General features: G+C 50.9%; 5 protein-coding genes across 8 annotated transcripts; 1 reads left to right on the top strand and 4 right to left on the bottom strand.

Annotated features, from left to right (window-relative positions):
* Positions 1–469: 469 nt before the first annotated feature.
* LOC101161947 (CB1 cannabinoid receptor-interacting protein 1) lies at positions 470–6,983 on the bottom strand. Its single transcript, XM_023953818.1, has 3 exons — positions 6,737–6,983; positions 1,694–1,838; positions 470–1,482 (listed from the first exon to the last, which is right to left on the bottom strand). The coding sequence occupies exons 1-3, from the start codon at positions 6,913–6,915 to the stop codon at positions 1,318–1,320; spliced, it is 489 nt and encodes a 162-aa protein (XP_023809586.1). The 5' UTR covers positions 6,916–6,983; the 3' UTR covers positions 470–1,317.
* A 185-nt stretch (positions 6,984–7,168) lies between these two features.
* fbxo48 (F-box protein 48) lies at positions 7,169–8,640 on the bottom strand. Of its 3 annotated transcripts, none has more exons than XM_023953803.1 (3): positions 8,132–8,640; positions 7,737–8,053; positions 7,169–7,452 (listed from the first exon to the last, which is right to left on the bottom strand). In XM_023953803.1, the coding sequence occupies exons 2-3, from the start codon at positions 8,037–8,039 to the stop codon at positions 7,291–7,293; spliced, it is 465 nt and encodes a 154-aa protein (XP_023809571.1). In that variant the 5' UTR covers positions 8,040–8,053; positions 8,132–8,640; the 3' UTR covers positions 7,169–7,290. The 3 variants fall into 3 exon arrangements, with proteins under 3 accessions (XP_023809571.1, XP_023809564.1, XP_023809580.1); XM_023953796.1 differs by having other exon boundaries at positions 7,737–8,062; positions 8,135–8,640; XM_023953812.1 differs by having other exon boundaries at positions 7,737–8,030; positions 8,135–8,640.
* Positions 8,641–9,065: 425 nt separating this feature from the next.
* Positions 9,066–17,590, top strand: aplf (aprataxin and PNKP like factor). 2 transcript variants are annotated; one of them, XM_023953761.1, is made up of 10 exons: positions 9,066–9,184; positions 9,395–9,466; positions 9,942–10,090; positions 10,217–10,322; positions 10,432–10,540; positions 10,835–10,959; positions 16,174–16,391; positions 16,460–16,582; positions 16,785–16,831; positions 17,022–17,590. In XM_023953761.1, exons 1-10 carry the CDS (start codon positions 9,092–9,094, stop codon positions 17,210–17,212), a joined length of 1,233 nt encoding a protein of 410 aa, XP_023809529.1. In that variant the 5' UTR covers positions 9,066–9,091; the 3' UTR covers positions 17,213–17,590. The 2 variants fall into 2 exon arrangements, with proteins under 2 accessions (XP_023809529.1, XP_023809539.1); XM_023953771.1 differs by lacking the exon at positions 16,460–16,582.
* Positions 17,591–17,631: 41 nt separating this feature from the next.
* On the bottom strand, positions 17,632–23,258 carry LOC101174562 (prokineticin receptor 2-like). The gene is made up of 3 exons (XM_004085417.4): positions 21,458–23,258; positions 20,717–21,140; positions 17,632–18,510 (listed from the first exon to the last, which is right to left on the bottom strand). Exons 2-3 carry the CDS (start codon positions 21,115–21,117, stop codon positions 17,769–17,771), a joined length of 1,143 nt encoding a protein of 380 aa, XP_004085465.1. The 5' UTR covers positions 21,118–21,140; positions 21,458–23,258; the 3' UTR covers positions 17,632–17,768.
* A 141-nt stretch (positions 23,259–23,399) lies between these two features.
* snrpb2 (small nuclear ribonucleoprotein polypeptide B2) lies at positions 23,400–26,630 on the bottom strand. Its single transcript, XM_004085415.4, has 7 exons — positions 26,505–26,630; positions 26,046–26,117; positions 24,203–24,375; positions 24,010–24,141; positions 23,902–23,937; positions 23,725–23,813; positions 23,400–23,659 (listed from the first exon to the last, which is right to left on the bottom strand). Exons 2-7 carry the CDS (start codon positions 26,107–26,109, stop codon positions 23,500–23,502), a joined length of 654 nt encoding a protein of 217 aa, XP_004085463.1. The 5' UTR covers positions 26,110–26,117; positions 26,505–26,630; the 3' UTR covers positions 23,400–23,499.
* Positions 26,631–27,690: the final 1,060 nt, after the last annotated feature.

Here is a 27,690-nt window from a genome sequence, read left to right as displayed (position 1 = left end):
ATGTCATTGACCTGCTCATCCAACAGGTCACTGACAGAAATATTCAGTTTCTAGTTTTTATTGGTTTGGATCAAAAACCACTTTGGGGTCATTTAGGTGAGGAATGAACATAAAACACCTAAAAGCTCAAAGGTCTTTCAGCATCAATCTGACATAAATAAAAACCCAAAGTCACTGTTAGGACTTTACAGAACTCTAGCATCTTAAATGAACCCAAACAGCTTTTGGTGGAAATGATGGCTTCATCTCACCAGAGGAGGACCTGGACCTGGACCTGGACCTGGACCTGGACCTGGCTGCAGCTGCAACCCTTTTTCTCCAGAGTTGATCCAACCACTGGTTTTAGATCCCCTCGTCAGTTTGAGACGGTTGGACATTGAAACGGGTCGGTCATGTCTGCATCCGTCCTTTCATCCACTGACCGCCACAGTCTCTGCTGACGGACACACCTACAGTAAAGACGGCAGAACGCTGCTTCACGTATGGATTTATTCATGACACCACCAGGTGAGACGACCTCAACCACAAACATGTCCACAGGTACAAACGTTTTTGGCAAAAGATTCCAGTCATGAAGACAACAAACCAAAAGTCTTCTGGGAAAAAAAAGCACCAAAAACTGAGAAACCTCCACAAAAGCATCTAAGATTCCTCCGCTGCAGAAAATAGTCCCGGGTTACGTTTGAACATAAAAGCTCTGAAGCAAACATCAGTGAGTTTTGGTCTGCAGATTCAGGACGTCTGCAGGTGGAAATGTCTCTGAGCGTCAGCAGAGACACCTGCTCAGGTGTCCTCCATCCTGGTCTTCGGTCGGCCGGATCTCCAGAAGAATCGATTCCTGACTCAGCCTGAGGTGATGCTCGTCTTTCCTCTTCAGGTGTCACCAGGGGGGGTTCAGGGGTGGGTTGGACCGCCGTGAGGGACTTGCTGTGTCCGTCCGCTCCCAGCATTTACTGGACAGAACCTTCTCAGCTGTGTCCTCCAATAGGAGACCTGACATCTACAGGGGGCGGGGCTTCACTCCAAACAGAGGAGATGTTTGGGGGGGGGGGGTTCTCCTCTGAAGAAGCTCATCTGGGCTTCAGAGGAACCTCCTCTTCATATTTGAGGCTGAATGAGAACGGGTCTTCTGAACCTGCTTCGTCCAATCAGAGCAGAGCGTTGGAGCTCAGAGGACCGGAGACAGAATGAAGAATAAAGTCCAGTTTCTGAGAGCAGCTTCAGACCAAAGACCAGCATGAGAGACACCTGGTCCTCCAGAACCCGACCCAAGACGCCGCTGTCCGGGACCGAGGAGGAGGAGGTGCTCTGGTGGGTTCAGTTGAAGACCTCCTTGTTGATCCACATCAGGGTCCGGGTCTCGTTGGGTTTGCACTCGTACTCGATGCTGCTGAACTTGTTCCCGAACTGGCAGTGCTCCCTCTTGTAGTAGTTGTAGTACTTGGCCTGCCAGACCGTCTCGAACGTCCCCGCCTTGTTGAACTGCAGAGAGAACAGAGGATGACATCACCGACCCCCCCAGCACGCCGCCGGACGCTCGCCACCTGATTCCCGAGTGTGAAAGACTCATCCTCATCTTTCAAAGATCTTCTGACTTCCTGGGATGTGAGCAGGTGGAGAACCTCACCTGAACCAGGAACCAAGAAGCTGTGCAGCTTCAGCCAGAACCAGAACCTCTGAGCCGGATTCTCACCTCGATGCTGACTTGGACGGGCTGCCGGTCGCCACTCTTGGTGTGCGGGACGCCCTCCGTGTCGTACTGGCCGTGGTAAACCACCGACTCCTCGTCCCTGGACTGCTGCACCAGCGGGAAGACCACGCCCCCAATGTTCATGTTTCTGCAGGAGGAGAGGCCTTTTCAGCTGACGGAGCCCAGAGGAGCTGCTCCTGAGGGGGGGAGCGTCTCACAGAAACCGAGAATCACAGCCCGACATCTGCAACCTGCAGGCCACACAGGTCCAGAACCGAACCGGAACCCAAACCCCTATAAAAGAGAAAACTAAGACGGAGAGGTTTCCTGAAACGAGGACAGCAGCGCAGGTTTGATGGAGAAGACCAGAGGAAAGTCCCAGACGGAGGCCAGAGGAGCTCTGCCCGATGATCTATGTGGAGAAGATCTGTGTGAAGAAGATCTGTGTGGAGTAGATCTATGTGGAGAAGATCTATGTGGAGAAGATCTATGTGGAGTAGATCTATGTGGAGAAGATCTATGTGGAGTAGATCTATGTGGAGAACATCTATGTGGAGCAGATCTGTGTGGAGTAAATCTATGTGGAGAAGATCTATGTGGAGTAGATATATGTGGAGAAGATCTATGTGGAGTAGATATATGTGGAGAACATCTATGTGGAGTAGATCTATGTGGAGAAGATCTATGTGGAGTAGATCTATGTGGAGATCTATGTGGAGTAGATCTGTGTGGAGTAAATCTATGTGGAGTAGATCTATGTGGAGAAGATCTATGTGGAGTAGATCTATGTGGAGAAGATCTATGAAGAGAAGATCTGTGTGGAGTAAATCTATGTAGAGTAGATCTGTGTGGAGTAAATCTATGTGGAGAAGATCTATGTAGAGTAGATCTATGTGGAGAAGATCTATGTGGAGTAGATCTGTGTGGAGTAAATCTATGTGGAGATGATCTATGTGGAGAAGATCTATGTGGAGTATATCTACGTGGAGAAGATCTATGTGGAGAAGATCTATGTGGAGAATATCTATGTGGAGAAGATCTGTGTGGAGTATATCTACGTGGAGAAGATCTATGTGGAGAAGATCTATGTGGAGTATATCTACGTGGAGAAGATCTATGTGGAGAAAATCTATGTGGAGTAGATCTATGTGGAGAATATCTATGTGGAGAAGATCTGTGTGGAGTAAATCTATGTGGAGATGATCTATGTGGAGAAGATCTATGTGGAGTATATCTACGTGGAGAAGATCTATGTGGAGAAGATCTATGTGGAGAATATCTATGTGGAGAAGATCTGTGTGGAGTATATCTACGTGGAGAAGATCTATGTGGAGAAGATCTATGTGGAGTATATCTACGTGGAGAAGATCTATGTGGAGAAAATCTATGTGGAGATGATCTATGTGGAGAAGATCTATGTGGAGTATATCTACGTGGAGTAGATCTATGTGGAGAAGATCTATGTGGAGAATATCTATGTGGAGAAGATCTGTGTGGAGTATATCTACGTGGAGAAGATCTATGTGGAGAAGATCTATGTGGAGTATATCTACGTGGAGAAGATCTATGTGGAGAAAATCTATGTGGAGTAGATCTATGTGGAGAATATCTATGTGGAGAAGATCTGTGTGGAGTAAATCTATGTGGAGTGGATCTGTGAGGAGTAGATCTATGTAGAGTAGATCTGTGTGGAGTAAATCTATGTGGAGAAGATCTATGTAGAGTAGATCTATGTGGAGTATATCTACGTGGAGAAGATCTATGTGGAGTAGATCTATGTGGAGAAGATCTGTGAAGAGAAGATCTGTGTGGAGTAAATCTATGTAGAGTAGATCTGTGTGGAGTAAATCTATGTGGAGAAGATCTATGTAGAGTAGATCTATGTGGAGAAGATCTGTGTGGAGTAGATCTATGTGGAGAAGATCAGTGTGGAGTAGATCTGTGTGGAGTAAATCTATGTGGAGACGTTCTATGTGGAGTAAATCTATGTGGAGAAGATTCATGTGGAGTATATCTACGTGGAGAAGATCTATGTGGAGCAGATCTATGTGGAGTAGATCTATGTGGAGAAGATCAGTGTGGAGTAGATCTATGTGGAGTAAATCTCTGTGGAGTAGATCTATGTATAGTAGATCTATGTAGAGTAGATCTATGTGGAGAAGATCTATGTGGAGTAGATCTATGTGGAGATCTATGTGGAGTAGATCTATGTGGAGAAGATCTATGTGGAGTAGATCTGTGTGGAGTAAATCTATGTGGAGAAGATCTATGTGGAGTAGATCTATGTGGAGATCTATGTGGAGTAGATCTATGTATAGTAGATCTATGTAGACGAGATCTATGTGGAGAAGATCTATGTGGAGTAGATCTATGTGGAGAAGATCTATGTGGAGAAGATCTATGTGGAGTAGATCTGTGTGGAGTAAATCTATGTGGAGAAGATCTATGTGGAGTATATCTACGTGGAGAAGATCTATGTGGAGCAGATCTGTGTGGAGTAAATCTATGTGGAGAAGATCTATGTGGAGTATATCTACGTGGAGAAGATCTATGTGGAGTAGATCTGTGTGGAGTAAATCTATGTGGAGAAGATCTATGTGGAGTAGATCTATGTGGAGATATATGTGGAGTAGATCTATGTGGAGAAGATCTATGTGGAGTAGCTCTGTGTGGAGTAAATCTATGTGGAGAAGATCTATGTGGAGTAAATCTATGTGGAGAAGATCTATGTGGAGTATATCTATGTGGAGATCTATGTGGAGTAGATCTATGTGAAGTAGATCTATGTGGAGTAGATCTATGTGGAGATCTATGTGGAGTAGATCTATGTGGAGAAGATCTATGTGGAGTAGATCTGTGTGGAGTAAATCTATGTGGAGAAGATCTGTGTGGAGTAAATCTCTGTGGAGTAGATCTATGTATAGTAGATCTATGTAGAGTAGATCTATGTGGAGAAGATCTATGTGGAGTAGATCTATGTGGAGATCTATGTGGAGTAGATCTATGTGGAGAAGATCTATGTGGAGTAGATCTGTGTGGAGTAAATCTATGTGGAGTAGATCTATGTGGAGTAGATCTATGTGGAGTAGATCTATGTGGAGAAGATCTATGTGGAGTAGATCTGTGTGGAGTAAATCTATGTGGAGAAGATCTATGTGGAGTAAATCTATGTGGAGAAGATCTATGTGGAGTATATCTACGTGGAGAAGATCTATGTGGAGCAGATCTGTGTGGAGTAAATCTATGTGGAGAAGATCTATGTGGAGTATATCTACGTGGTGATTAGATTGCGTTACTTGAACAAAAATGAATCATGTTGGTCCTATTTAATGTATTTAGGTTCAAATTAATAAATTTAAGTTGATTCAATTTAAATAGAGCAGTTGCACCCAACTTCAAATTAATATTGTTACTCACTCTAAAAAGAAAATAGTTGATCCAATTTAATTGAATCACTTCAATTGGTCACACCTAAGTAAATTAAGTTTATTTAACTTGAATTTCTATTTATTTCTATAATTTTATTTATTCATCTGTAATTGATATGTTGTTCCAAAGTTACAACCAATGGGTCTTTTAATTTTCACATCAAAGACATGATTTACCCAGCAAAGTCCATCACAAGACAGGAGTTCAATTACCGCGAACTCTGTGTTAAGTATTGGAACATTAACAGTTTGCCACACAAGGGGTTTGGTCTTCATCCTATACCAAACTTTAACTCATGGTGCAAACGAAATAAACACATATCAGTTTAAATCACTAGTTAAAACAGAGTAAAACAGCTAGACAATAAAACCCATGGAGAAAAACTCACACTTAGACCCCAATCTGCCCAGATAGACAAAGAAAATGGTATCCCACAATTCCTTGCGATTACTAATGGATCCAATTTAATGGAATCATGTTGGATCAACATGATTGAAATTATTAACTTTTAAATGGATTATTTTTATGTAAAATCGACATGATTCATTCACGAAAGATTTACAAACATATAATTTTCTGGTTGAAATGACAAGTTACTTTTTCGTTAACTTAATTGGCTGGTAATTTCCTTTTTTTGAGTGTATGTGGAGAAGATCTACGTGGAGAAGATCTATGTGGAGAAGATCTGTGTGGAGAGGATCTGTGTGGAGTATATCTATGTGGAGTAGATCTATGTGAAGAAGATCTGTGTGGAGTAGATCTGTGTGGAGTAGATCTATGTGGAGTAGATCTATGTGGGGTAGATCTTTGAGGAGTAGATCTATGTGGAGTAGATCTGTGTGGAGTAGATCTGTGTGGAGTAGATCTATGTGGAGTAGATCTGTGTGGAGTAGATCTATGTGGAGTAGATCTATGTGGAGTAGATCTATGTGAAGATCTGTGTGGAGTAGATCTGTGTGGAGTAGATCTATGTGGAGTAGATCTATGTGAAGATCTGTGTGGAGTAGATCTGTGTGGAGTAGATCTGTGTGGAGTAGATCTATGTGGAGTAGATCTATGTGGAGTAGATCTGTGTGGAGTAGATCTATGTGGAGTAGATCTATGTGGAGTAGATCTATGTGAAGATCTGTGTGGAGTAGATCTGTGTGGAGTAGATCTGTGTGGAGTAGATCTATGTGGAGTAGATCTGTGTGGAGTAGATCTATGTGGAGTAGATCTATGTGGAGTAGATCTATGTGAAGATCTGTGTGGAGTAGATCTGTGTGGAGTAGATCTATGTGGAGTAGATCTATGTGGAGTAGATCTTCTGGGTTCTTCCACTAAAACTCGACCATGAAGCTGAACATCCACCTGACAGCATCCAAATGAAGCTAAACGAATATTTCAATAAAAATATTTTTTATCCTGAATGTTTTTTCCGTCGTTTATAACCCCCACCCCGCGCGCGCGCGTGCTTCCATCCGATCCCGCATCATTTATTCATTCGGCGGGTGTCGGATGCTGCGGCCTGCACGAGGAGGCCGCCGCGTGCGCCGACGCCGCAGTCTTTGTCCGGTGTCCCCCACGCGCGCCCATCTCCCGTGTTACACAGGCACGCGCCCGGGTTCGCGCCCTTACGTGGCCTCCACGGTCCCGGGCTTCAGCACCACCTCAATCTTGTACTTGGAGCCCGTCAGCAGCTTGATGGTTCGGGTCTGGCCGAACCGGGTTCCGTCCACCTTGAAGAAGACCGGACCCTCGTTGGGCTGGATCCGCAGCGCCACGGAGATGCAGATGAGGGGGGGCACGTCGTCCATCGTCCCGGGATGCTGCTCTGCCGGACGCACGAGCTGGAGATGCGCGGATGCTGAGGGGGGGTGGGGGTGGGGGGTGGGGGTTGCAGACGGCGTCAGCGCGCTTCCGCTCGACGCCTTCACAATAAAAGCCGGTTTTTGTAATAACTAATAACTTGCTGAAAACGAGCCTTCATCCGTTCTGACCCGAACTAAACCTTCAGTCCGGTTCGACCCCCCCACCCCCACCCCCACAGGGCCTACACCTACACAACTGTTCCAGAGAAAACTTTTATTTTGTAATAAAATTGGTGTTTTCTGTCATACTCAGGTCTGGATCATTTACAGTCTCATTCCAAGTTCTTGTGGGGGTGGAGGGTTGGGGTTGGGGTGGGGGGGTCATCTGTCCAGCTCAGCCTGAAGGATCTCCCCCCACGTCTCTGCGTCCAGCGGCGTCATCCTCCTGCCACGCAGCTCCGCCACAGAGCGCACGTGACTGTAGCGCCCCGTCAGCCAGTCGGCCTTCAGGCGGCTGCGGGCGTAGTTCCTGACCACGGTGACCTGCAGGGGGGCGGAGCCACACGTGAACCGGGAGAACGCACTGACCACTACACCACCGTGCCACCCTCCACCCTTATCCAGAAGCAAAGAGGGAGACGGACAGCTCAATGGCATGAGGAGGTGCGATGAGGAGGAGGTCAATGACCTTCATCATCAAGGAGGTCAGGGACCTTCACTTACATGAGGGTCATGTGATGAGGGAGGGGCCTCAGAGGGAGGCATCAGAACTCCCCCGCCCCCCCTATAACCTGGCCATATTGGGGGAGGGGGGAGACCAGGCTCACCTTCCAGGAATGGCCGTGGCTCCTGTCGCGGTCCACCTCCCTCTGGCAGACGGCGCGCACCACCAGGCCCTGCCCCCTCCACAGCTGCTCGCTCTGCTGGATGACGGCGTGCCACAGCCGGCAGGTCTGCGAGGCGCGGCACAGGCTGTCAGCGTCCAGCTGGCTGAAGATCCGCACGCTCATCTCCAGAGGAAGCGCCTCCACAAAGTTCAGAGGGGGGCGTTCGGGGGGGGCTGCCATCAGGGTGGGGCTTCCTTCCATCGGGTGTGGGGGCGGAGTCTCTGCAGGTTCATCCTGCATCATAAGGGGGGAGGGGGAGGGGGCGACTGAAAGATGAAAGACATTTATGGGGGTGTCAATCAGATTTTAGCACGTGGATCGTGTAGTCTCAGACCCACCTGGTCTGCTCCTCAGGGGTCCACAGCAGTCCGGGATCCGGATCGGCCTTCAGAACCTTTTCATGTGGCCTCACTTCCGGTCACGTTTCAAAAACGTCACAGGTGCTGAAGACAGAAGTCCTACCTGCTCTCTGTTTGGCACCTGAGCCTCGGACGTGGGGGCGGGAGGCGCACGTGACCGAAGCCTCAGAACCGGATCAGGGCTCAAGCGGGACCCCCCACCGGGACCCCACCCCCACCTCCGTCTAAACGAGTGTTTTGGGGGAGAGCAGCTAGCAGACAAACGCCGCCGGTTCCGGTCTGAACTCCGAGCAGAAACGGAATCGGGTTCTTTCCCGAGACGCTGAACCACAGGGACGCAGTAATCAAGCGCGGACAGGACACGGGGTTTGATCCCGACAGCTGACTGTTTAAATGTCCCAACGGTTGTTTGTACACAGACGTGACGTCATCGTGAATTTAAACCACGCGCATGCGTAGAAAGGCCTCACTGTCAAAAAACCAAACTCCGTTGTTTTTAAACTTTTGTAATCTAATGTGAAATTTAAAGAGAAAATATTCTTACTTAAAATCCAAACAATTTATCTTTTTTTGAACGTTTTTTTCTGCGCAGGTCAGTTTACTGATCAACACTTTAACTTCAGGCTGACATGAACATGTTAAGTTTTTGTTTATTTCAATTTTTAATTACTCAAATTGGATCTTTCGTAAAAATCGATGGAAATTTTAACTTTTTTGCTGACACCTTAAAGACACCACTGCGCATGCTCCACTGGAAACCGGAAGTCTGGATTCAAAAGTAGCGGAAGTTGTTCCCGAATTCACCTGCGGCTCTCAGACCCGGATTTCATAGTCCAGATCCGCAGAGACCCGGGTCAATTGGACCCAACGCATTTTCCGAACCGCGTGTGTTGATAAACTCTTCCCGCCAGCCGGACCCCCCCGCCTCCGGAGCTCATGTCCGGCTTCCTCCTGGTCCCGGTGGATGGCGGGAATCCGGTCCCCGTTCCGCCAGGGGAGACGCTGCTGGGCCGGGGTCCCCTGCTCACAGTGAGTCCCGCAGAGTGTCGGGTCAGACAGAGGCGGGGCACGGTCACGTGACTCCGCTGCCACAGCTGGCAGGTGATCACCTGACCTCTGACGCAGAACTGGAGCTGGTACCCCCCTCAGGACAAGTTCCTGAGGGGACGTGGTGTGAGGGACGCTGATCCTCAGCTCCATCGCCTCACAAGTGACTGAGTGTTTCTGTCTCCACCCCAGATCAGCGACAAGAGGGTGTCGAGACGCCACGGGCTGCTGCAGAACCTGGACGGAGAGCTGCGCCTCAAACCGGTACCGACCCCCCCCAGACACACACTCTCCTAGAGTTCTGAACACGGCGAGGTTCAGGAGGACGCCGCCGTCACGTTTTCGGTTCTGCTAGAGTTTGCATGTAGAAAATCCAGACGGTTCTGGTTCCACAGCGACCCGATCGGGTCTTTCAGTTCAGGGTTTGATGATGTCACATCCGGCCAAGATGGAGGAAACCACTGACGTTACATGAACAACGCAACCCGTCACACGGTTTGACCAAAACAGAACCGGATCTGTTTGAGTCCGGTTCAGCTTTACTGAAACGGTTCTGAAGAAGATCCAGGTGGAACTTCAGGCAATCAGAACCATGTGGATCCATCCAGGATGACCTCTGACCTTCTCTGTTCTGTCTCTGCACCTCCTCAGAGGAGGAGCCGTGCCGTCTGCAGATGGTCCTCCTGGTGTCTTCGGGCCTCCCCAGATCCCAAACTGATGCGCTCATGTCCCTCCCCAGACCCACGCCAACCCGTGCTTCATCCAGGCCTCCCTGTCCTCGGAGCCCCGCCCCCTGCCCCAAGGATCCTGGTACACGCTGCGCGATGGCGAGCTGCTCTCTCTGCTGCCGGGGCGGCTGGTCTTCAGGGTGGAGGCCGTGGGCTCCAGGTATTCCAGGAGGGTGTGGGCGGCGCCGCTTTTGTTTGAAGCTGGGATCAAACAGACGGAGGAAGACCCTCCAGCTGATGAAGAGCTGCTCCTGCAGGAGCTGCCTCACGTCTCTGTGTCCTGCAGGAGCATCCGGAGCGCTGAGGAGGAGGAGCAGCTTCCCGCCTCAGGAGAAGGTCAGGAGGGTCCAGCAGGAGAGGAGGGGGCGGAGTCAGACGGGAGATCCCGACAGGTGGGTGCCCCGCCCACACCGTTATGTCAGGCCCTGCGCTGAAGCATCAGGAAGGAAACGGTCCTCGAACCCTCGTTGTCCTTTGAAGTCCGGCCTTTGATCTTCACAGACCAACATGGAGGATCAGAGGCACGCCGCTCTGTCTGAGGTCAGGGTTCGAACCCTTCCTGCCTGGATGATGGCGGCCGCCGTGCAGACCCCAGCCCTCATGCTCAAAGGTAACTGTGGCAAACGGTGCAAAGATTCATGGGTAAAAAAGCCAAATTCAACCAGAGAACCCGAAGGAATCTCTGTATGCCAGGGGAACGCTCAGAACACGAGAGAACACCTGGACTCACCTGAGCGGAACAGCAACGTCCTGCAGAGACCATCTTTGGCTCTTCCTCAGAAATTGCTCTGATCGCTTAGAAAGAGCCGGATCCAGTTCTGATCTGACTGACCGGTTCTGTCTGGTTGTGGTTCTGCTCTGTAGAAGCATGTTGTTGGTCTGATGGGGTTTTGTGTGTGTTTAGTTCAGTCAACTCTTCAGAGGAGGAAACGACCTGCTGGCGGTGTTCAGGCCACGCCCACATCGAAAGAGGAAGAGGAGCAGAGAAAGAGGAAGATGAATGCTGAGGAGGAGAAGGCACCTGAAACGGTTGAGTAAAGCGGTGATGAAGATGCTGAAGCTAAAACCTGCTGAGCTTCTCTGTCTGGAGGTTCCTCCTGGACGGTTCTGAGGAACCCGCCATGCAGACGGTTCTAAGGAACGGTTCTGAGGAACCCGCCATGCAGACGATTCTGAGGTTCTAAGGAACAGTTCTGAGGAACCCGCCATACAGACGGTTCTGTCGGTCTAAGGAACGGTTCTGAGGAACCCTCCATGCAGACGGTTCTGAGGTTCTAAGGAACGGTTCTGAGGAACCCGCCATGCAGACGATTCTGAGGTTCTAAGGAACAGTTCTGAGGAACCCGCCATACAGACGGTTCTGTCGGTCTAAGGAACGGTTCTGAGGAACCCGCCATGCAGACGGTTCTGAGGTTCTAAGGAACGGTTCTGAGGAACCCGCCATGCAGACGATTCTGAGGTTCTAAGGAACGGTTCTGAGGAACCCGCCATGCAGACGGTTCTAAGGAACGGTTCTGAGGAACCCGCCATGCAGACGATTCTGAGGTTCTAAGGAACAGTTCTGAGGAACCCGCCATACAGACGGTTCTGTCGGTCTAAAGAACGGTTCTGAGGAACCCGCCATGCAGACGGTTCTGAGGTTCTAAGGAACGGTTCTGAGGAACCCGCCATGCAGACGATTCTGAGGTTCTAAGGAACAGTTCTGAGGAACCCGCCATACAGACGGTTCTGTCGGTCTAAGGAACGGTTCTGAGGAACCCGCCATACAGACGGTTCTGAGGTTCTAAGGAACGGTTCTGAGGAACCCGCCATGCAGACGGTTCTGAGGTTCTAAGGAACGGTTCTGAGGAACCTTCCATGCAGACGGTTCTGAGGTTCTAAGGAACGGTTCTGCGGAACCCTCCATGCAGACGATTCTGAGGTTCTAAGGAACGGTTCTGAGGAACCCGCCATGCAGACGGTTCTGAGGTTCTAAGGAACAGTTCTGAGGAACCCGCCATGCAGACGGTTCTGAGGTTCTAAGGAACGGTTCTGAGGAACCTTCCATGCAGACGGTTCTGTCGGTCTAAGGAACGGTTCTGAGGAACCCTCCATGCAGACGATTCTGAGGTTCTAAGGAACGGTTCTGAGGAACCCGCCATGCAGACGATTCTGAGGTTCTAAGGAACGGTTCTGAGGAACCCGCCATGCAGACGGTTCTGAGGTTCTAAGGAACGGTTCTGAGGAACCCGCCATGCAGACGGTTCTGAGGTTCTAAGGAACGGTTCTGAGTAACCTTCCATGCAGACGGTTCTGAGGTTCTAAGGAACGGTTCTGAGGAACCCTCCATGCAGACGATTCTGAGGTTCTAAGGAACGGTTCTGAGGAACCCGCCATGCAGACGATTGTGAGGTTCTAAGGAACGGTTCTGAGGAACCCTCCATGCAGACGGTTCTGAGGTTCTAAGGAACGGTTCTGAGGAACCCGCCATGCAGACGGTTCTGAGGTTCTAAGGAACGGTTCTGAGGAACCCGCCATACAGACGGTTCTGTCGGTCTAAGGAACGGTTCTGAGGAACCCGCCATGCAGACGGTTCTGTCGGTCTAAGGAACGGTTCTGAGGAACCCGCCATGCAGACGATTCTGAGGTTCTAAGGAACGGTTCTGAGGAACCCGCCATGCAGACGATTCTGAGGTTCTAAGGAACAGTTCTGAGGAACCCGCCATACAGACGGTTCTGTCGGTCTAAGGAACGGTTCTGAGGAACCCGCCATGCAGACGGTTCTGAGGTTCTAAGGAACGGTTCTGAGGAACCCGCCATGCAGACGATTCTGAGGTTCTAAGGAACAGTTCTGAGGAACCCGCCATACAGACGGTTCTGAGGTTCTAAGGAACGGTTCTGAGGAACCCGCCATGCAGACGGTTCTGAGGTTCTAAGGAACGGTTCTGAGGAACCCGCCATGCAAACGGTTCTGAGGTTCTAAGGAACGGTTCTGAGGAACCCGCCATGCAAACGGTTCTGAGGTTCTAAGGAACGGTTCTGAGGAACCCGCCATGCAAACGGTTCTGAGGTTCTAAGGAACGGTTCTGAGGAACCTTCCATGCAGACGGTTCTGAGGTTCTAAGGAACGGTTCTGAGGAACCCTCCATGCAGACGATTCTGAGGTTCTAAGGAACGGTTCTGAGGAACCCGCCATGCAGACGGTTCTGAGGTTCTAAGGAACAGTTCTGAGGAACCCGCCATGCAGACGGTTCTGAGGTTCTAAGGAACGGTTCTGAGGAACCCGCCATGCAGACGGTTCTGAGGTTCTAAGGAACGGTTCTGAGGAACCCGCCATGCAGACGGTTCTGTCGGTCTAAGGAACGGTTCTGAGGAACCCTCCATGCAGACGATTCTGAGGTTCTAAGGAACGGTTCTGAGGAACCCGCCATGCAGACGATTCTGAGGTTCTAAGGAACGGTTCTGAGGAACCCGCCATGCAGACGGTTCTGAGGTTCTAAGGAACGGTTCTGAGGAACCCGCCATGCAGACGGTTCTGAGGTTCTAAGGAACGGTTCTGAGGAACCTTCCATGCAGACGGTTCTGAGGTTCTAAGGAACGGTTCTGAGGAACCCTCCATGCAGACGATTCTGAGGTTCTAAGGAACGGTTCTGAGGAACCCGCCATGCAGACGGTTCTGAGGTTCTAAGGAACAGGTCGGAGGAACCCGCCATACAGACGATTGTGAGGTTCTAAGGAACAGTTCTGAGGAACCCGCCATACAGACGGTTCTGTCGGTCTAAGGAACGGTTCTGAGGAACCCGCCATGCAGACGGTTCTGAGGTTCTAAGGAACGGTTCTGAGGAACCCGCCATGCAGACGGTTCTGAGGTTCTAAGGAACGGTTCTGACGAACCCTCCATGCAGACGATTCTGAGGTTCTAAGGAACGGTTCTGAGGAACCCGCCATGCAGACGGTTCTGAGGTTCTAAGGAACAGTTCTGAGGAACCCGCCATGCAGACGGTTCTGAGGTTCTAAGGAACGGTTCTGAGGAACCTTCCATGCAGACGGTTCTGTCGGTCTAAGGAACGGTTCTGAGGAACCCGCCATACAGACGGTTCTGTCGGTCTAAGGAACGGTTCTGAGGAACCCGCCATGCAGACGGTTCTGTCGGTCTAAGGAACGGTTCTGAGGAACCCGCCATGCAGACGATTCTGAGGTTCTAAGGAACGGTTCTGAGGAACCCGCCATGCAGACGATTCTGAGGTTCTAAGGAACAGTTCTAAGGAACCCGCCATACAGACGGTTCTGTCGGTCTAAGGAACGGTTCTGAGGAACCCGCCATGCAGACGGTTCTGAGGTTCTAAGGAACGGTTCTGAGGAACCCGCCATGCAGACGATTCTGAGGTTCTAAGGAACAGTTCTGAGGAACCCGCCATACAGACGGTTCTGTCGGTCTAAGGAACGGTTCTGAGGAACCCGCCATGCAGACGGTTCTGAGGTTCTAAGGAACGGTTCTGAGGAACCCGCCATGCAGACGATTCTGAGGTTCTAAGGAACGGTTCTGAGGAACCCGCCATGCAAACGGTTCTGAGGTTTTAAGGAACGGTTCTGAGGAACCCGCCATGCAAACAGTTCTGAGGTTCTAAGGAACGGTTCTGAGGAACCTTCCATGCAGACGGTTCTGATGTTCTAAGGAACGGTTCTGAGGAACCCTCCATGCAGACGATTCTGAGGTTCTAAGGAACGGTTCTGAGGAACCCGCCATGCAGACGGTTCTGAGGTTCTAAGGAACGGTTCTGAGGAACCCGCCATGCAGACGGTTCTGAGGTTCTAAGGAACGGTTCTGAGGAACCCTCCATGCAGACGGTTCTGTCGGTCTAAGGAACGGTTCTGAGGAACCCTCCATGCAGACGATTCTGAGGTTCTAAGGAACGGTTCTGAGGAACCCTCCATGCAGACGATTCTGAGGTTCTAAGGAACGGTTCTGAGGAACCCGCCATGCAGACGGTTCTGAGGTTCTAAGGAACAGTTCTGAGGAACCCGCCATGCAGACGGTTCTGAGGTTCTAAGGAACGGTTCTGAGGAACCTTCCATGCAGACGGTTCTGTCGGTCTAAGGAACGGTTCTGAGGAACCTTCCATGCAGACGGTTCTGAGGTTCTAAGGAACGGTTCTGAGGAACCCGCCATGCAGACGATTCTGAGGTTCTAAGGAACGGTTCTGAGGAACCCGCCATGCAGACGGTTCTGTCGGTCTAAGGAACGGTTCTGAGGAACCCTCCATGCAGACGATTCTGAGGTTCTAAGGAACGGTTCTGAGGAACCCGCCATGCAGACGATTCTGAGGTTCTAAGGAACGGTTCTGAGGAACCCGCCATGCAGACGATTGTGAGGTTCTAAGGAACCCTCCATGCAGACGATTCTGAGGTTCTAAGGAACGGTTCTGAGGAACCTTCCATGCTGACGGTTCTGAGGTTCTAAGGAACAGTTCAGAGGAACCCGCCATGCAGACGATTCTGAGGTTCTAAGGAACGGTTCTGAGGAACCCGCCATGCAGACGGTTCTGAGGTTCTAAGGAACGGTTCTGAGGAACCTTCCATGCAGACGGTTCTGAGGTTCTAAGGAACGGTTCTGAGGAACCCTCCATGCAGACGATTCTGAGGTTCTAAGGAACGGTTCTGAGGAACCCGCCATGCAGACGATTGTGAGGTTCTAAGGAACGGTTCTGAGGAACCCGCCATGCAGACGGTTCTGAGGTTCTAAGGAACGGTTCTGAGGAACCCTCCATGCAGACGATTCTGAGGTTCTAAGGAACGGTTCTGAGGAACCCGCCATGCAGACGATTGTGAGGTTCTAAGGAACCCTCCATGCAGACGATTCTGAGGTTCTAAGGAACGGTTCTGAGGAACCTTCCATGCTGACGGTTCTGAGGTTCTAAGGAACAGTTCAGAGGAACCCGCCATGCTGACGGTTCTGAGGTTCTAAGGAACGGTTCTGAGGAACCCTCCATGCAGACGATTCTGAGGTTCTAAGGAACGGTTCTGAGGAACACGCCATGCTGACGGTTCTGAGGTTCTAAGGAACGGTTCTGAGGAACCCGCCATGCTGACGGTTCTGAGGTTCTAAAGAACGGTTCTGAGGAACCCTCCATGCTGACGGTTCCTCTGTAAAGTTGTCTTCCTGTCAGACAGCTTCAGAACCAGAACAGCTTTGTTTTCTGGAGTCTTGGACCTCCTGGGACGTTGTGGTTCTGGACGCTGATGGAAGCGCGGTTCTGTCTGCAGGACGTTCCTGCAGGAGCATCAGCGCTCTCATGGAGAGAACCCACCAGACCCCAGGTGGAGAAGGCGCCTCGCCGCCTCGCCGTAAACGCAGACGACCCGGGAGGACCGCCCACCAACCGAACCCAGGAGGAGAGGGACACATCTGTCCTGGCTCCGCCCAGGGCCACGCCCACAACCCAGCGCCGAATGCCGTGTCCTTACGGGAAGGACTGCTACAGGTAAGCTCACCTGGTAAGATCTGAAGAGGAGGAGACAGCAGATCTCCCTCATCTTCTTCTGTTTCCAGGAAGAATCCGCTTCACTTTCAGGAGAGCAGTCATCCTGGAGACTCCGACTACGAGGAGGAGGAGGAGGAGGAGGGGGGGGAGGGGGAGCGACCCGAGTGTCCGTACGGAACCGACTGCTACAGGTGAGACCCCGTCCCTGCAGAACCCACGGCGCTGCAGACTCTTTGTCAGAGAGAGTTGAGCCCCCTCAGGTGTCCTCGGGTTGTAGCTGCATGTTGGTGATGATGGGCGGGGCATGAGCGGTCCAGCCGGTGGCGCCGCTGCTCTGTCGTCGTTTCTCCGCCACAGAACCACGAGCCCAACTGTTGGATTCTGTGTTTCCAGGAAGAACCCGCTGCACAGGAGGGAGTTCAAGCACACGCGGAAACCAGGTATGTGCGTGAGGACGGAACCTTCTGCCACGAGGTCGGAGGTCATCTGCAGGACTGTGAGCTCATGCGTTTGCTGGAGCCACTTCACCTGCAGAGCGTGCATGGAGCTGTGCACGGCTCCGTGCACAGAGTCGTGCACGGCTCCGTGCATGGTTCAGCTTCGGTTCAACCGCTCCGTTTGACTTTGCAGCTCGTTCCACTCGAGCCGTCCCCCGAAACCCCCCTGACGAAGAGGAGGATGAAGACAGCTTCATCGATGACGACAGCGAAGATCCTGACAATGACTCTGACTATAACCCCGCCCCCTCGGACGACAGCGATGGCGAGGACATCAAGAGGCTGCAGAGAGAGGCCACGGGCTTCCTGAAGAGGAGGAAGTGAGGAAGGAGCGGCCTTCCTGTTTGCAATGGGATGGATCAGCTGTGGGGGGGTGATTAGCCATTTCCACGGTAACCATTCACCTGGGTGAAGCCAATCACGATGCCTCCACTTTCTGTTTTATCAAGCAGACTTTTAATTTGAAGAAACAGCAGGAAGTCCTCTTAAAACACAAGGCGACAGATTTTCTCTTTTATTCAAGCTGCTGATCAGATTTAACATTAAAAGCAGGATCTCTTTGAAAGCTTTTATTTTGAAAAGTGACCTCAGATTTGCTGTGATCATGATTTTTTTTACTGATTTGACAGGAAGCAAAGAACCCGCTTTGTTCCATGTTCAGCATGGTCATCCTGTTCTTTCAAAATAAAAGCTTCAGTGGAAGTTTGCAGGCGTCACCTCTATACACACAGAAGGTTCTGGAAACATCCGTTTCCTCATAAACCTCCTCCTGGTTCTGTTCCTGGACGTCAGTCGGGTCGGTCCTGAACCACAGACCTCCACGAGGCTCCGGGCTTCTCCTGACGTCCACAGAAGGACAAACGCTTTGAGGAAACCTGGACTAAAGCGGGTTCTGCTCTGGTGGAGCGTCCAGCTGCTGCGCTGGAGGAGGCGTCAAAGGCGGGGCGTTGTCCCCCCCCTCCTTCCCCCGCAGCACGGACGTTTCACCTTCGCCATCGTCCTTCGATCTCCTCGCCGCCAAGCTGAGCGACCTGAGCGGGAACGCGGCGGCCTTCTTCCTGTTCTTCTGGACGCTCACGAAGCAGACGGTGTTGATGACGCCGTTGCTCATGGCGATGCACTCGATGATGTAAAAGGCCGCCAGGGAGTTCCTGTTCCTGGAGATGAGGGTGGGGTGAAAGTCTCGGAGCAGGGCGAAGCCGTAGTACGGCGCCCAGCACGCCACGTAGGCCACCAGCACCAGGATCAGAACCACCACCGTCCTGCGGCGCTCATGGCGTCTCCTCCGGACCTGCTCCGTCTGGACGCCCGGGACGCCTCTGGACCACAGGTGTCTGGAGATGCGCGTGTAGCAGACCGCCATGGCGGTCACGGGGCCCACGAACTCCAGAGCGAAGACCAGCAGGAAGTAGGAGCGGTAGTAGACCTGCTGGTCCACAGGCCAGATCTGCGCGCAGAAGGTCTTGTGGCTCCGCCCCTCCGCGTGGGGGTACGTGGTCTCCGAGGTCATGTAGGCGGAGGGAATGGAGATGAAGGCGGGGACGATCCAGACCGCCAGGATGACGCAGGACGCCGTCTGACGGTTCATACGGGGCTTTAGGGGGTGGAGGATCGCCGAGTACCTGCAGACACAACAACACGCTTACTGACCATGAAACCACCTCCACATCCGGGGGAGGAGGGGGACGTCCCACTTTAAGGTCTTTACGACGCCTCCATAAAAACATTGGTGCAGGAAGGAACGGCGGGGGGGCGTGTGCCAAATTTACCGCGAGCAGAAGACTCAAAGACGAAGATCCAGAAGGAACTAAGGCAACGATCACACTGCAGGCCTTAATGCTCAATTCCCATCTTTTGAAAAAATCAGATTTTGTTTGCAAGGCCGGTCACATTTCCAATTAAACGTGACCTTTTGTGATCTCCTGTGTGACCCTGAAATGACCCAGAAGTGACCCGCATGCACAGAAGAGAACTCAACGGTAACGACGTCACTGTTGTTAGCAGATGTAGCTAACGTTAGCATGGATGTCAACAGCTGAGCTCTTTTTGCTTTAATACATTTATTTTCACAAAGGAGCCAGAACAATAACAAGCTTCTCATTTTAAGAAGGCATTGGAGCCAGGATGGTCTGGACCCACTGTAGTGGAATGGGGATGTGTGTGTGCTGGGGCCGTGCGCGCACATGTGTGTGTGTGTGTGTGAGAGAGAGGAGAGAGCGTGTGCAGCAGTGTGGGCGCGCATTCATGTTGTGTTACGGAGGAAGGAGAACGGTAATAAAAGAAGGTTTCCCCCAGAATAAATGCTATTGACTCTTTATTAACCCGCTTTGGAGCATCTAAGGGTCCGAACGGGGAAGTGAACCCCGAAGGAGGATCCGCCTTCTGTCCCCCGCGCTTCTGACCACGGTCGGAAAGGGAGAAGAAGTAATGGCGGGAAAGGTTCAACACCACGCTCAAAAACCGTCCGGTTGCGATCAGAGCCCTGGAGTTTGGCCTGAATAGAGCGGTCACCCCAAATATGAATCAAACCTGGCTTCCCTTCCTGACTGGTCTCAGCAGCATCGTCCACCATGGTTGATGTTTACGTTCTCGTTCCCGCCTACTTCAACGCAGAATGATGACTATAGTAACGTATCGATGGCGTGCGGGTCGGATTCATGTGGCCTGGCCGGTCAGACGGAGGTCACATTTGAAAAGACCGGATATGTGTCGTTCAGACTGTCATGAAAAGATCGGATACAGGGGCAAAAAAATCAGAACTGGGCCGTTTCAGCCTGAGGTGTGAACGTAGCCTCAGGTTCTTCTGGGAACAGCGGAGTGACGAACTCGGACCTTCTTTAAAAAGTCATAAACAAAACACAAAAGCACTAGAACGGCGGCCTTCAACCCCCGAGGTGCAGACCGGCACCGGTCCGAGGGCCAGCCGGGCCACATGGAAAAACACAACACCCAAAAGCAAGTTTTATTTTGAAAAACTCCTGGATTCTCTGCCCCACATCCGACTCCTTCCTGACGGATGTCAAGTCGCTCGGTCAGGTGTGGAACGTCCGTCCGCTCCTTTGTCAAAGCACCGGCGGCTAATCTGAAACCTCCAAGCCAGCGACAAACGTGTCTTTAGCAGTAAAGAGGAAACAGAAGAAGAGCCTTTCACTTCAAAATAAAAGCTGCATTTACCAGACAAAAACCGGGATCTTTCCTCCAAATGAGGATTTATTGTGACGGTTGTTCCTACAGACCATAATAATCATGCAGAACATGCGTAACCGGCTGTCTGTTACGAGGATGCTGCTAATAAAGTTGTTCAAACGTGGATGTATATTCATGACGAGTTTGGGTGATTCTGTCGCTTCCACTTGGGCGGTTGTGGGTTCAAATCCAGAACCCATTTGAATGGTTCTTACAGGAAATGGAAGATCCGACGCCAAATTCAGGCCGGTCCGTGAAAATACTGAACTGGACCCGGATCTGGAAGGTGGAGACAGGAACGCTGAAGGAGGCACCGAGACAATCGGACCTCCTGAGCTTCATCAGAGGGAAAGTCTCACATCTGGACTCTAACACCACAACCCGGTTCCGACGCCGTGGCTGAGGACCGTCAAAGCAGAAGTGTAGACGCATGGCGTCATGTCACCGTGTGGGTTCAAGCATCATACACTGAGCTGTGGGTTAGGATCTGGATTCTAAAGGGATCAGGATTTGGATCAGAACCGTTTCTCTGTCGGTCACTTCCTGTCCAACCAGAAGAAGAGGAACTTTCAGATGTTGGATGTTTCAACCGGAGGATGAAAAAGGAGGTCTGTGACCCGCAGGCCGTCCAGGTGAGCTCACCTGTCCATGGCGATGGCCAGCAGCGCGTTGGTGGACACGTAGAGTGAGACGGTGCGCAGGTAGTTGACGGCGGCGCAGAGCGGCAGGCCGTGCTCCCAGGACAGCCTCTTCACCACGTAGTAGTCCAGCAGGAAGGGGCAGCACAGCGCCGCCACCAGAACGTCCGACACCGCCAGGTTGGCGATCAGCATGTTGGTGAGGTTCCGGAGCCGCTTGAAGCGGAGCAGGCTGGCGATGAAGAGGCAGTTCCCCACGCCGCACACCAGCATGATGGCCGCCAGGACCACGGCGATGAGGGCGGTGGCCAGGACGAAGGCGCCGCTCTGCGTGGCGTCCGGGATCTCGTCCAGAGAACCTTCATAGTCCAGAAGAGCCCCGCTGCTGTTGGCTGAATCTCCCATGGTGCATCAGGCCTGGAGGGTCTCTGCAGAGCAGGAGAGAGCGTGACCTTTGACCTGAAGGTCATCATCATCATCATCATGGCTGCCACAAAGATCTGCTGACAAAGGAATGGAGCCAAACGCTCCCCAGAGTCCAGACCAGCGGTTCTGCTGCTCACAGCCAGGAAACCAGAGGAGGAACAGCGGTCCAGACGGTTCTGACGGACTGCTGCTCAAATCCATCCATCCAACTGAGTATCCATCCACTCATCCATCCAACCGCTCATCCAACCACAGAAAGGAAGGCTCTCTCTCCAGAGCCTCAGCTCTTCTCTGCAGGTGTTTTCTCCCAAAGTCTCACCTGGACTGATGCAGGAACCCGCCCACAACCGGACCAGCTCCTCTTCTCATCAGGTTCTGGAGCGAGGGTCCGGCTCAGCACAGACTCCTGCTTTTGTCCGGTCGCTGTGAACCGGGCCGGCTGAGGATCCTCATCTCCACCTCCGCAGACGGAGCAGCTTTGTTACCATGACGACGAATTCGTCTCCAAGGTGAGGAATGTCACACCTGGACTGTGAGAGGAGGATCAGAACTGAGCCTGACGTCCTCTCAGAGAAGGGTTCTGTGGATCAGAACCTCTCCTGAGGCTGAAACCGTGAGACGCTCAGCCGATGCTCCTCTGGACCGCCACGCGGTCCTCAGCAGCTTCTGCTCCGCTTTCTTCTCCAAGTGAGAACGTGAGCCCGGAACCGGCTCTGTTCTGGAGAACGTAGAACCAGAACTACAGTCAGATCCAAGATGAAGGAGGAAGATCTTCCTCAGCAGGGACAGAACCAGCTCCAAGGAGGGTTTCTGACCCGGATTCTGATGGAGAACACACAGACCAGGACCTGATGGGTCAGACCAGGAACCCGCTTTCTGCTGTGCAGGAAAACCTGAAGCCGGGTTCTCTGGGAGCTGAACCGGAAACGGTTCTGTGTTCCACACTAGAACACTAGATAAAACACAGAAGTCTGTTGGCGGGATTTCTGACCATGAAATCAGCCGGAACATCCGACTCCTGTTTGAACCCCCCCCCCCCTCGCTTTGTACGGTTGTCACGCGCACACTTCAAGAACTTTAAGGTTTTTTTTCAACTTGATTTATAAACCAGAGTTTAGGACCAATATAATCACCAACAGAATAGATTCAGGGTTTTTTCACAAACATGAAATTCTTTCCTCTTAGATCCACAAAATGGTCCAGAATGAATCTGGATTGAAAGTAATTTTTTAATGACTCTTCTTCCATTTTGTTATTTGAAGTATTTGTTTCCAATAAACCTGATTTTGGCCTCATTTATCCAGTTAAAGCTGCAGGTAGATTTATCCCAAAAGAGCTAAATGAAGACAATCAGACTAATGCATCGCTGATTGTTTCCTGTACGAAGCTAATGGTTCGGTTCGGGTGGGTTTGGGTCCGAAACTGGAATTTGAGCATAAATTCTTCGTATGTTCATAAATATCCACGAGAAACGGCGTCTCATCAAAATGATTTTGTCCAGAAAACATTTGGTAAATTTGGATCTGTTCTTGTTTTGAACATCATGCTGGTCCAGGTCCAGAACCGGGTCGTTGGTCTAGAACCTGATCTTCATCATCAGCGGTTCTGCTGTCAGTCATCCAGTCTTTCGTTTGGAGGGCGGGGCTTAGGAGGTCTGCCCCTCTGCGATTGGTTTAGATCTGCATCGTTCTCCCGGCGGTTCCGGTTCCTCCTGGTCACACAGAACTTCAGTAAATCAGACATTTCTCCGGGTTCCTGAATGAAAGAGGTTCAGTCCGGGGGAACCCCAACTGGAGAACCTCCATCCTCTCGTCAGGGATGCTGGAACCCGCCTGACCAACATCAACATTTGGCTTTTGTTTCCTTCACGTAAAAAACAAAAAATGTTTGACTTCAGTTCCTAAAAGCTGAAGTTCTCAATCTGTCCACAAGTGGCGCTATACCTCCAGTTAACATCAAACTGGCTCTGAGAAGTAGTTTCTGATGATCAAAGTAACATTCTTGAGGCTTCAGACGATTCTTTGGTTCCTCTGGGTTCTCATGGAGGAACCTGCCGGAGCGCCGTGAAGACGGTTCCGTGTCTAGAATTCTGATCTTCAGTTTTTCAGCCCCCTCTGGCTTTTACCTTCACTCTTGCTCCTGACCCACAGGTCGGTTCTTTGACCTTTCACCCCGTGATGACATCATCTCGTGGTTAAAGCTCTCTGCCGTCTCCTGGAAGCCTGCAGAGCAGTCGACCTTTCCAAAAATGATCCCAAAACAAAAGTTTATTCCTTTATTTTACAAAAACCCAGCTTCCTCCTTTCACAGAAAACATACAGAACCCCCCCCCCCCCCCCCAGTCTCTGGAGGTCAGAGGAACTACTTCTTGGCGAAGGTGATCTTCATGGCGCAGGTGGCCGTGATCCGGAAACCTTGCAGGGCGTCTTTGGCCACGCCCGCCTGCGTGTCGCTCTCAAACTCCACGAAGGCGATGTCGTGTTTTCCGGGGACGAGCCGCACCTCCTTAAAGCCCGGGAACCTGCAGAGAGAGCAGAGCTGAAGCCACGCCCACCCAGGAGGAGGCGGCGGCGGGGGGGCACTCACTGGTTGAAGAGCATGGACAGCATCATCTCGTTGGTCTCCTCGGGGAGGTTGTTCAGGAACAGGATGTGGTTGGGGGGGTTATCCGGAACCTGGGAAGAGCAGAGGCTCAGAACACGGATCCTCACAACACGGATCCTGAAGAAGCCTCCTCATCCTCTCAGTGATGAAGAACCCTACCTGGAGAGCGAGCGTGAGACCAGGAACCGCAGCAGCCTGCAGACAGAACACAGTCAGACACAAACAAACGGATCGGTAAAGGGGGGGGGGCACGGCGCCGCGCCTCACCGCGGGCTTCTTGGCGGCGTTGGCTGCCAGCTCCTGGGCCTTCTTCTTCTTCTCCTTCTTCTTCTCCTTGTCTCCGAAGGTGCCCTTCATCTTGGCGATGACCTCGGAGTCGGTCTTGGCGTACTGTATCCTCTGCAGGGAGACAGAGTCAGCGGGGGGCGGGGGGTCATCCTGAGGGTCTGCGCGTTCTCACCATGGGCTTGTTGTAGAACGGGAAGCCCTGCAGCTGCCGCAGCGCGTTGGTGGCGGCGGCCAGCTCTTTGAAGACCACGAAGGCCTGCCCCCTCATCCTCATGGTCTTCAGCGCCACCACGCTGAGGATCTGGCCGAACTGAGAGAAGAGCGCGTAGAGCGAGCGCTTCAGCTCTGAGGAGGAAGAGCAGAGATCAGACCCGGAGGAGCGAAACCAGAACCAGCCCAGCAACAGTTCTCCTCCGACCCACAGAAAGACCTGTGTTTGCTGGGATCCGCCTCCATCAGGATCCGTTTTGTCCTTTCAATCAATCCAACCTTTATTTGTAAAGCGCCTGAACAGTGAAATAAACACTAATAGAGCCGGTCTGACTGTCATCTACTCTGGTGTTAGAAGCCAATGAAAAAAGAGGAGTTTTTAACAAAGATTTCAAACCCTATAAGGAGCTGGCAGACAAAGGGAGACGGTTCCAGAGTTCAGGTTCAGCCACTGAAAAGACTGTCACCTTTAGTCACAGGTCCAGGTCTGGGACCACCAGGAGCCTCTGGTCTGCAGACCACTAAGAGGACGATGGTGCTGCTCAGTGACATAAAGAGGTGCTAAAGCATTTAAACACTTAAAAGGTCAGAAATAAAACAGTTAAAATCAATTCTAAAAGATACCGGCAACCAGTGCAGAGAGCGTAGTACTGGGGTCATGTGATCACGCCGTCTGGACGCCGTTAGGACACGGGTTGAAGCTGAATTCAGGACCAGCTGAAGACGGAGGAGGGACGGCTCCCTCCCAGAATAACGGGAATGACAGCAGGCCAGTGTGGAGAAGATGAGGGCATGGACAAGCCTCTCCGGGGTGTCATGAGGGAGGTGTGGCTTTACTGTGTTGATTCATCGGAGACGATAAAAACAAGACTGGACCACAGCACTAACATGTCTATCAAATTTAAAACTAAAATAACCCCAAGATTTCTGCTAGAAGACAGGTCAGAGTTCAATGATCCAACAGGCCGCTGGATTCTGTCAGATCAGTTTTCCCGGTTTTCTGTTCATTTAGGCAGAGGAAGTTTGACTTCATCCAAGTTTCAACATCCTCTAAACTCTTCTTTGGGTTCTCTACACACTGGGCCCCCCAGATTCTAATGGTAGATAAAGCTGGATATCATCTGCATAACAGCGATAGGCCACATTACACTGATCAAAAATGGTGCAGAGTGGAAGCAGGTATAACGAAAATAAAATGGGGCCTAAAATTGAGCCTTGAGGAACCCCGTGTCCGAGTGGGGCCTTTGTGGATGAGAATTGACCAAGTTGGACAGAAAACCTCATATCAGATAAGTACGACTCAGACCATTCAAGTGCTGTGCCTCTCATGCCAACAGACTGCTCTAATCCAGAAAGTTCAATAACTCTGGCTGCAGTTTGATGCCTTAGGAGATGGACGGACGCCCTCCTCCTTACGTTGTTCCTTTGCCTGTAAACAGACGGCCGCAGGAAACAAAGGCCTGGTTTTGTTCCGATGACGGACATTTTTCTGATCCGTAAACTCTCAGAGTCTCTGTGAGCTGGAACTCTGACAGAACCGGGTCATGAAATCCAGGGTTCTGGACGAGGGTTTTTGTGAGGTGCTGCTGAAACTGCCAGTGACCCAAGTTTGACCTGTTCAGACCAACGAATCCTGCTTTTGGAGTGTGAACAGAACGCCAATGCTTTTCCCGCCCTATAATGATTCATTTACTGAGACTGAGATCCTCCCGAAACACCGTCAGCCTGTTGGGCTGCAGGTGGAGGTTTACAGGTGAGGCTACAGGTGAGGCTGCTGGATCCGTGTTTCTGAGCAGGTCACTTGCCTTCTTTCTTGACTTTGTCGTTGATGTTGTTGATGTAGATGGTGTAGTTTGGTCGGATGTCCATGATGGAGTCTGAGAAGAAGATGATGAAGCGATTTGATCAGGAAAACGGACAGGCGCTCAGAGCCTCACGTTGAATGAAGACTAGTTTTTAAAAAGCTTCGGACAACAATGAAGCCTTACGATTAACGTGCCCAGATACGAGAAAAAAATTATCTGGAAATACAGTTTTTAATAAGAGAACTTTTGCGAGAACTTAGATTTCTTTGATTTTATGACTTTATTTTGAAAGAGGCGCTAGCGTTAGCATCCGTTAGCTCCGAGGCTAACCACGCTCGAGTTCAAAACGTTAACCGACCGTGGCGGCTTTTCTTTCGGAGGAGTCGCACCCCTCCAAGTCTGTCAGCCCCAAAACAGACCAAAGATTTTAAAATAAAGAAAAATAAACCCGCAACTCACCCGCACTGTGTTCACGCAGCGCAAGCAGACAACCGGAAACCGCCGTATGCCGCTTTATGAAGATCGCCGCGCTGCTGCCCCCGCAGGCCGGGAGGGGAACTGCAGCGCCTTCCTTCCTGTTAAGAAACACAAACGAGAGTTAAGGGAAACTTCAGCCTTTTCATTCTCTTCTTCAGAAATCCTCATCCATATATATCAGTTATGTTTGCATTTATTTATTTATTATATTTTCTTTGTAATTCTTTCTGTTTCTCCTGATAGTTTCATCAAACCAAATACTGACTGTGAAGGACGCTATCTTTGTTATGTTACTATCAATGTTGTTAATAAAAACATCTTTGTTTAAAAACCTGCCAAAGGTGGATTATTCCAGTACTCCAGAAGGACTGTAGGATTTTAGCAACATTTATGTTCAAAAGTTGATGGTGACGGTAGTGGAGTGTTCAACACTCAGTTCTGTAAGGAGTCTGCATGTTCTCCACATGCATGATAGATAGACAACTTTATTTATCCATTTGGGAGGTTCCCGCATGGAAATTGACAAAAATGAGTGAGAACTTTACAAGTGTACTGGGGGGTATTCCAGAAGGCCCGTTTAAACTCCCCTGACTTTAACCCTGAACTCTGGCTGAACTTGCTTACTCTGGGTATGTTGGTTCCTAAAGACCGGATATGAGTTGGCGTAATTACGCTCCACTTGGTAACGCTGGGTTAATGCACAGCAGGTACATAAAGACATTCTCAATGGATCGCCGATTTCTGGAGTCACCATGAAAACGCGTGGAGAAAAAAAGAGAGCGCTATACTTCAGACGGAGTCTGAGATTTAAATGACGGCGTATGAAGATTATAGGTCCATCAATAAAGTAACACGGCTGCATCATCAGCAAAAGAAAGAGTTTCTGCTTGTAGTAGAAGAACAGACAAAGTAAACGCACGAGTTTCTGATCTTATTTCTATTTTCATTGTGACACAAATACGCCCCTCTCACCCTCCCCAGGTGGTTTCTCCTCCAAGCTGGGGTCCTCTACCAAAGGCCTGGGATCTTGAGGGTCCTGCAGTATCTTAGCTGTTCCTGTTCTTTTCTGGACTGAGAGGTCTGAGGTCTTTCCAGGTATCTGTTGTAGCCACTCCTCCAGCTTGGGGGTTACTGCCCCCGGTGCTCCAATTACCACAGGCACCACTGT

Source organism: Oryzias latipes, chromosome 1, assembly GCF_002234675.1.
Source record: "Oryzias latipes chromosome 1, ASM223467v1".
Taxonomy (NCBI): Eukaryota; Metazoa; Chordata; class Actinopteri; order Beloniformes; family Adrianichthyidae; genus Oryzias; species Oryzias latipes.
This window is presented reverse-complemented; position numbering and strand designations above follow the sequence as displayed.